Here is a 9,551-nt window from a genome sequence, read left to right on the forward strand (position 1 = left end):
TCTAATCCTATAGTACAACAGTCATTTAATTACCACACTCTAAAAAATGCTAGGTTAAAAACAACCCAAGTTGGGTTGAAAATGGACAAACCCGGCGACTGGGTTGTTTAATCCAGCAAATTGATTGTTTTAACCCAGCGATTGGGTTAAACGTTTGCCCAACCTGCTGCGTAGTTTTATTTAACTCAACTATTGTTTAAAATTACTGTATTTCTTACTTAAAATGAACCCAAAATATGTTGGAAATTGACATTTATGAATATGTTTAATAAATGAACATTCATTAATAAGTTTAATGAATAATAATTAAGCAATTATGTGTCTGATTTTTAATTTCCAACATATTTTGGGTTCATTTTAAGCCAGACATATAGTCATTTTTAAACAATATTTGGGTTAAATAAAATTACCAGCATGTTGGGTCAAACATTTAACCCAACTGCTGGGTTAAAACAACCCAATCGATGAGTTTGTCCATTTTTAACCCAACTTGGGTTGTTTTTAACCCAGTGCAGGAACAACAACAACAAATCTTCCGCTGTAAAAGTTCAACCAAGCAGATAGGAAAAAGTTAATTTATCCAAACCATCATACAAAAAAAAAAAAAATGTGCCAAAAAAATGAATTCCCATTATTTAAGTAAATTCATACGGCAGCTCCGTTTGAAGTCACCGGGACTAGCAGATGGCTTTGATTAATGCGTCTTATGTCCACAAATTGACTTTAACTGTAAGGGCAACTCTTATAAAAACCTTCCAGGTTGATGTGAGCATTTCTATTCAAGCTGTAGAAACATATCTAACCTTGTCAAAGCAAACAGTCTGGAATTCAATGGGTACAAGAACATAAAACACAGATTCTTAGAGCATCAGAACAATTTAACGTTCATGAACATGAAAAGTCCTACTGGATGAACTCTTTCAAAATGTCACAGGTGTTTTTGTTGATGACCTCACGGAGCTTACGGACGCGCCGGACGCTGGAAAGGACGATGAAGCTGTCGGGCTGCAGGACGGCCATGCCGTTGTTGACTTCGCCCATGATGATGATCTGACCGTCTGCGGTGGTGACGTTCGGACACGGACAGGCCCAGTCCATGTTCTGCAAGGTCACCTCCAGAGGCTCCTTGCCGAAGAACTTCAGCCCCATTTTCTCGTCCTTCAGGATCTCCTCCACGGTGATCAGTGCGTGCCCGGAGTCCTGGTCCTCCGTCAGCTCCGTCATACGTCCCAGAATCACGAAATCGCTCCTGCAGAAACTGATCACCATCTTGTGCCGCGGCTTGCACGGCTTGCAGCGCTGGATCCTCGGGAACGGGCACGTGTCCTCGCAGGCTTCTTTGGTTTTGAAGTTGTTCTCGTTGCCTTTGCAGCCGCCGTACACAAACGGCTGGCAGCGGCGCTGGGAACCGCTGTAGGCCCATCGAGGTTCGTACGCCTTGCAAGGTCCCTGATAGCTGGGGAGGTTACACGGCGCGGCGAGTTCGTCCCGACACGACGACATGCACGTCTCGTAATCGTCAAAGCGATTGCGGTTTTTGCTGCAGTTGCCGTAAGTGAAGGTGTAGCAGTTGTTCCTCTGGGGGTCGTAAAACCAACTCGGCTTTTCCTCCCCGCAGTCGTCGCTGTCCGGCACCTTAAAGCACTCCTCGGCGGGGAAACGGCTGGAGTTCAACTTCGTGACTGGCTCTTGCTGGACTACGGAGAGCGGGAAATGCGCTTGGACGGAGCCGCCGGCGTTCGTGGCTGTGCAAGTATAAACGCCGGCATCTTGCAGTTGTGCGTTGTAGATAACCAACTGGCCGATGTTAGTGACCACTACGTTCCCGTGCACGTGGTTGGGCTTCATGACCACACTTCCTTGTCCTTTCTCCCAGGTTATCTCAGGTTTTGGCCGGCCCGCGACTTCGCAAAGGAAGCTGGCCGTGTCGCCGACGAACACGGACTGCTGCGTCGGGCCGCCCAGCATGATGGGAGCGTGCACGTCTACCGGAGTGGTGCGCTGGACCGTGGTGGTGGGCAGTGCGGTGGTGCCGGCCGGGAGAGGACTAGTGTTGGGCCAGGTGAGGTGAAAGCGGCAGGTCACCACCGATAAGGAGATGCCCTTGGAGCACGCTTCCGCATCCATGTAGCACTTGTTGTAGTAGGTCATGCCGTCTGAGGCGCAGGTGAAGTGAGGCTCTCTCTCGCAGCGGTCGCGGCACTTACACACGGGCTGGCCGTCCCAGATGTCGCACTCGGAGCCCTGCTGAGAGCACATGAACTTGTCACAGGACGCCTCCTTTGGCATTCCCATGGGTCCTTTCTTGCCTGTAGCGTCCATGTAGCGGGCCGCCACACAGCTGCGATTGCCGCAAACATTGGCACAGCACTTTTCAAATGTTTCACATTCCTGAACAAACATAAACAATGAGTGAATAATCCTGATATATAACAAATGTGTGTGTGTGTATTATATAGATATATTACTTGAATGCATGTCCATTTTACATATATTGCAGAATATTGTTGTTGTATTCACTTGATAATCCAGATTACATGAATTAAAATAATTATACATAATATTACAGTTATAAAATATATAAATAATTATATAAAAAATGTGTGTATATATAAATGAGCATACATACAAGTTATATATATATATATATATATTTATATATATATGTAACTTCCATGTATGTACATTTCATATATATTAGCATATATGTATATGTTATATATAAATCCATATATATATATATATATATATATATACGTTTCTTATATATATATGCATGTATGTATATGAAAAGAATGATATATATACATGAACATGCATGCAAGTAATTTATATATATATGCATGTATGTACATTTCATATGTATATGTGTGTGTGTGTGTGTGTGTGTGTGTGTGTGTGTTATATATTATATATGTACATTTCTCTTATACACACACACACACACTTATATACATACATACACATTACGTGTATGCATGTACATGAAAAGTATGATACATAATATAACAATGTTATAAAATATATAAATTATTATTTAAAAAAGTGTGTTTACATATATATATATAAAATTAACATGCATACAAGTAATATATATATATATATATATATATGAAATGTACACATATAATATATATGATATATATATGAATGAAATGGACATGCATGCAATTATATATTACAGTCAAATGGAATGAAAAGGCAAACCTGGTCAGATTCACATTCTCGCGTGCAGGTGCTCATTGCATCAACCCACAGGTTTGGGTTCATGTCGTTTGGACAGATCCCTGCGTGGGAATACGCAACTCTCTGCAAAGTCATGCCTTTCACGCATTGCCTGTCCACAAATAGCAGCAAAATCTGTCCCGAGACGAACCAGATCCAGCGAGGAAACAGCATCCACCACATGTTGGAGGGGAGAAATGAGGAATTATTTTGAGGAGTTTACTAACCTAATTTTATTGAGCCAGAATTGTGCGCCTCGAGCTTCCAAGCAGCAGGAGGGGGAGAAAAAATCTCCCAGAGATTCAGAATACTGTGAGTGGAAAATGAGTTTAGATCTCTGTATTTATACTCTCTAATAGTTTTCACTTCTTGAGCAACAAAGGCTGACCACAAATCTCGACAGTCATGAATTACTCTGTAGTTCTAGAGAGAGGATTAAAAACATCTGGTCCAAAGTTGGGCTGGTACTGGGACACCTGCCTCTCTTTGAAAGCGCTGTAGGCTGCTGCTGCTGCTTTAACCCTTTATCTTCGCGATGCGCGCTCGTGAAGTGTGTGCGCGCGTGGGAATTGCGCGCTCGTGATCCCCTCAGTGCGCTTTAAAGATCCCACACAGAAATGCAAAAAGGATATTTTCAAATGTCAGCGTCTAAGTAAGCTAAATATTATTATTATTATCTATCTATTCTCCATATCGCTTCTCGGTCTCTGGAGACTTGCAGCATCTCGAGCCACGACAATATTAGGCTATTGTTATTTAAATATAACATCTTTAAGCAGCATTAGCTACTCGTTTAGGTGAGCTTGTTAATCAAGTATACAAGATTCTCAAGATTTATAAGTATATACTTTTGAACTCAATCTTTTGATGGAGATATACTTAAAAGTATAATTAAGTATTCTAAGTATACTTGGCTTGTAGTTGTGTTTACTCTTGATTGAGTAGCCTTTTTCCCCACGTTGTTTTACATGCTGTCTTATAAACTTACATTGTTATTGATTTATAAAGAAAACTGGTAAGAAAACTAGACTAGTCCACTGGTAGTGTTTACTTCAAAATACTTTATTCTTTCACCGCCATTGACTGAATTTTCAGCTGTATACAGTAGGGGGCACTATTATGCATTTTCTGAAATAGTACAGAATCTCTGGATCAAAACACAGACGAAGAAGAAGCAGAAACAAGCAAAAGAGGATTGCTGACGCAAATGTAAAATAGCATAATCATCAAACATTAAACTGCCTAACGTTACTGAATGAAATGTCGACCCAGGACGAGCTACAGGACTGTGAAGCTTCGGGGGTTTTGATGGACTCGATCTACTCCATCTGTGTTCTGAATCCCATCTAGACAAAGTCTTTGACAAAAACTCTATTTTCTCAGCTTTTTGCTCAGAATGTTGCTTTTTAATGAAACTTACCCACATTGAAGTGTTGATAAAAAATGATGCATGAAGCTAGAATAAAATGTTTTTTTAAAGTGGAAAGAGTTAAAGGATTAGTTTACTTTCAATTGAAAATTAGCCCAAGCTTTACTCACAATCAAGTCATCCTATAGGTGTATATCACTTTCTTCTTTCTTCTTTCTGAAAGGTGCCCTAGAATTAAAAATTGAATTTACCTTGGCATAGTTGAACAACAGTTCAGTACATGGAAATGACATACAGTGAGTCTCAAACTCCATTGTTTCCTCCTTCTTATATAAATCTCATTTGTTTAAAAGACCTCCGAAGAACAGGCAAATCTCAACATAACGCAGACTGTGATGCAACAGTCGGGATCATTAATATGTACGCCCCCAATATTTGCATATGCCAGCCCATGTTCAAGGCATTAGACAAGGGCAGCCAGTATTAACGTCTGGATCTGTGCACAGCTGAATCATCAGACTAGGTAAGCAAGCAAGAACAATAGCGAAAAATGGCAGATGGAGCAATAATAACTGACATGATCCATGATATCATGATATTTTTAGTGATATTTGTAAATTGTCGTTCTAAATGTTTCGTTAGCATGTTGCTAATGTACTGTTAAATGTGGTTAAAGTTACCATCGTTTCTTACTGTATTCACGGAGAAAACAGAGCTGTCGCTATTTTCATTTTTAAACACTTGCAGTCTGTATAATTCATAAACACAACTTCATTCTTTATAAATCTCTCCAGCAGTGTGTAATGTTAGCTTTAGCCACGGAGCATAGCCTCAAACTCATTCAGAATCAAATGTAAACATCCAAATAAACACTGTACTTACGCGATTAGACATGCTGCATGACGAACACTTTGTAAAGATCCATTTTGAGGGTTATATTAGCTGTGTGAACTTTGTTTATGCTGTTTAAGGCAGTTGCAAGCTCGGGGGGCGGGAGCACGAGAATTTAAAGGGGCCGCAGCCTGAATCGCCGCATATTTAATGATGCCCCAAAATAGGCAGTGAAAAAAATGAATAAAAAAAAATCTAAGGGGTATTTTGAGCTGAAACTTCACAGACACATTCAGGGGACACCTTAGACTTATATTACATCATTTGAAAACATGTTCTACGGCACCTTTAATAAATATCCTGACACATCCAAGCTTTATAATGGCATTGAACGATACCAACTAGTATGAAGCTGAAGAAAGCATCTCCATCCACATCTATCCATCATAAATGTACACCTCACAGCTCCGGGGGGTTAATAAAGGACTTCTGAAGTGAAGCGATGCGTTTGTGTAAGAAAAATATCCATATTTAAACAAGTTATGAAGTAAAATATCTAGCTTCCACCAGACCGCCTTCCGTATTCAAATTACGGAAAAGGCGTAACAAGTGATGTGACGTCAGTTTACGCTTTTTTCATAAGTTGAAAACGAAAGGCCGTATTAGGGTTAAAAAGTGCCCTTAGTCCTACTATTAGAGCTGGCTGACTTTTTCATTTGTTGACATGACTCGAATCAAATGTTCAATATCATTGGATGTCCAATATAGAGATAATTTGGGTGTGAGCAAAAACGTGCCGTTTTTGTGTGTGTCCCTTTAAATGCAAATGAGCTGTTGCTCCCGCCCCCTTTCCGGAAGAGGGCGGAGCTTTAACAGCTCAACAACAACAAAGCTGGAGAATCTCACGCAGCCAAAATGACGAAAGTGTTCAGCCTTACATTGTTCAAACCGGAGTCGACACTGATGGAGAGACTCAGGAAGAAGTTACAACTTTTAGACGTTTCTGAATGGTTAGTGGATAAATTGATGTAGTTGCTGTGGAGTTGATTCAACTCATCCACTAGCATGTGTCGTCATGTTCATCTTTTGTGTTGAATTGACCCTCGTTTGTGAAGCAGTCCGGCGTAAAATGACGGCATGTCAACAACACTCTACTACAACAACTCTTCCTCTTCTCTAAAGCAGCCCAACATGGCCCCGCCCCCTTTGTTGTGTGTTCTCGGGGGCGGGGTTTATGTAAATTTGAGGGTTTGTGATGTCACTAACCCAGGAAGAAGCTCGTTGTAGTCCCTACCAGCCGTTTAAAAAGTGATTTCTGTAAAATAAAATATCTCTCTTTGCATTGAACTTTGAGCATCGTAGCTTTGCAGATGATGTTTATGATCAAACAGCAACATTACACACTAACTAAAGTTAAAGGGTTAGGTTGTTATTTTTGTTTTGTTTTTTCGCACAAAAAATATTCTCGTCTCTTCATAACATGAATTAATTAATTAGTAATTAATGACAGAATTCTCATTTTTAGGTGAACTAACCATTTAAGTATAACAGCACACATGGAGCTTTCCACCACAGCCTATTTGGAACAAAACAAAAAATCTATTTATGCACAAACACTAATGCTGATTAAAGAAGGGCCTCATTAGCTCATTAGCCAAAGAATGTGAACAAAACAAAAGACATGTTTCATTCACAAGGCAGTTCAAACTCATGCCTTTGACTGAATAATGCTCTGACTAATATTAAACAACACAATATAAGAATGAAAATAATTAAATTTTAACTATAAACTGAAGATTATAAAAGCATGCAATTTGTTTCTTTCTTCAATTTACAGGGTATTCTTCAAAAAAATGCTTCCAAAAAGTTAGTTTACTAACCACTTTTATTCTAAAATATTGCTAACATAACCATAACTTCCAAGCACTTTTAACACTGGGCTGCTCATGAGAAGCTTCACCTTATTTTACCCCTGCGACCACAGATTAACTTTAACAGCGCCTTGTTGTTAACTTTAACGGTTATAGAAATTCCTTGTCCTCACATATCTTTCCAAAGAGGAAAAAACCCATTCAGGCTCACAAGTGTGTCAAATGAGGACAAACACTTTATGAATTACACTTTTTTTCTTGTACAATATAGTGTTCAAATAAAGATTAGATGATTAGTTTGTGAAAAAATATGAGCATTTATAAATGTACAAACATTTCAGATGTGCACTCTTAAAAATAAAGGTTCTAAAAGGGAACTTTTCTCAGCGATGCCGTAGACGAACCTTTCAGAGAAAGTTCTTAAAAGAACCATTTTTTCTTAATGTGAAGAACATTTTTAGAAATATTTGTGCAATGGAAAAGTTCCATGGATGTTAAAGATTCTTCATGCAAATAAAGAACCTTTATTTTTAAGTGCCGACTGAAATTCAGGAGTTCAATTCAACAGTTGATAGCACGCCTCAGGTGTTTGGATCCAAATATATCATTAACCGAACGTCTAACAACACAGTATTTTTTCTCAAACGTGTTTCACTGAAGTTTCCAGGTTGAGGAAAGGATCTGGCCTCCAGCAGGAATAAAAAGCTTTCATGGGGCCGCTCGAACTCTTCTCCGTCTGTGATTGATTGCTACAACACACTGCATTCTTTCACGTACACTACTTTGGAGACGCATTACCTTACTTGCCCTCTACGGAGGCAACATGTGATGTACTTCTTTGAGGAAATAGTGTAATGGGAACAAAAAAATTAATAAACTCCTGTCAGTCTGAACACCTTGAGTGAGGACTGATACAACCTCAGGGTGTGTCAGTGAAATAATAGGCTAGTTGTGAAAGGCATGGAAAACTCAGCAATCCCTAGTTTAAAGTCATATCGACTGGGATGTAATAAGGCAGACTATTTCACTTTGTTGAGAAACTGTAGACAGTTTAAACAGACGGTGTTAGCAGACAAATTAAAGTTTTGTTGTACAGTAGTCTATATGGTATTCGTATTATTATTAGTAAGTGTATATTTTATTGAAAATTAGAATGCCCTTGAACCCTTCAGCGTCTTACATTTGAAAGATTTTTCTAGCTTGACTATTATTAAAGTCAGAGATGAACGCATGAATAATGTTACACTGATATGCTTCAATGTTACTGCAAAAATGTGTAGGCTGTAACTTTTTTAATGGAAAAGAATGGAGAAATGCAAAATGGTAAAATAAATACAGTGCGGTTCAAAAGATTGTTTTTACATGCCTTTGAAAGAAGTCTCACCAAGGCTGCTTTTATTTGATCAAAAATACAGTAAAAAATGTGAAATATTATTCCAATGTAAAACAGCTGTTTTCTATGTGAATATATAGTAAAGTGTAATTTATTCCTGTGATCAAAGCTGAATTTTCAGCATCATTACTCCAGTCTTCAGTGTCACATGATCCTTCAGAAATCATTCTAATATGATGATTGGCTGCTCAATTAGTATTGATTATCAACTATTAATAAAGGTAATAAAACTTCCCATGGGTTTTTATAAATTATAATTTGTGAGTCAAATAAGGTCATGAGATATAAAGTCAGAACTGTGTGATATAAAGTCAGAATTGCGAGTTATAAGGTCGGAATTGTGTGATATAAAGTCAGAATTGTGTGATATAAAGTCAGAATTACAAGATATAAAGTCGGAATTGCGAGATATAAAGTCGGAATTGCGAGATATAAAGTCAGAATTGTGTGATATAAAGTCAGAATTGTGTGATATAAAGTCAGAATTGCGAGATATAAAGTCGGAATTGCGAGATATAAAGTCGGAATTGTGTGATATAAAGTCAGAAATGTGTGATATAAAGTCAGAATTGTATGATATAAAGTCAGAATTGTGTGATATAAAGTCAGAATTACGAGTTATAAAGTCAGAATTGTGTGTTATAAAGTCAGAATTGTGTGATAAAAAGTCAGAATTGCGAGATATAAAGTCAGAATTACAAGTTATAAAGTCAGAATTGCGAGTTATAAAGTCGGAATTGTGTGATATAAAGTCAGAATTGTGTGATATAAAGTCAGAATTACAAGTTATAAAGTCAGAATTGCGAGTTATAAAGTCGGAATTGTGTGATATAAAGTCAGAATTGTGTGATATAAAGTCAGA

At 38.4% G+C, this 9,551-nt stretch overlaps 1 protein-coding gene across 1 annotated transcript; it reads right to left on the reverse strand.

Moving 5' to 3' along the window:
- Window positions 1–421: 421 nt before the first annotated feature.
- On the reverse strand, window positions 422–3,844 carry wfikkn2b (WAP, follistatin/kazal, immunoglobulin, kunitz and netrin domain containing 2b). The gene is made up of 2 exons (XM_048171604.1): window positions 3,208–3,844; window positions 422–2,391 (listed from the first exon to the last, which is right to left on the reverse strand). The coding sequence occupies exons 1-2, from the start codon at window positions 3,406–3,408 to the stop codon at window positions 904–906; spliced, it is 1,689 nt and encodes a 562-aa protein (XP_048027561.1). The 5' UTR covers window positions 3,409–3,844; the 3' UTR covers window positions 422–903.
- Window positions 3,845–9,551: the final 5,707 nt, after the last annotated feature.

Source organism: Megalobrama amblycephala, linkage group LG20, assembly GCF_018812025.1.
Source record: "Megalobrama amblycephala isolate DHTTF-2021 linkage group LG20, ASM1881202v1, whole genome shotgun sequence".
NCBI classification, from domain to species: Eukaryota; Metazoa; Chordata; class Actinopteri; order Cypriniformes; family Xenocyprididae; genus Megalobrama; species Megalobrama amblycephala.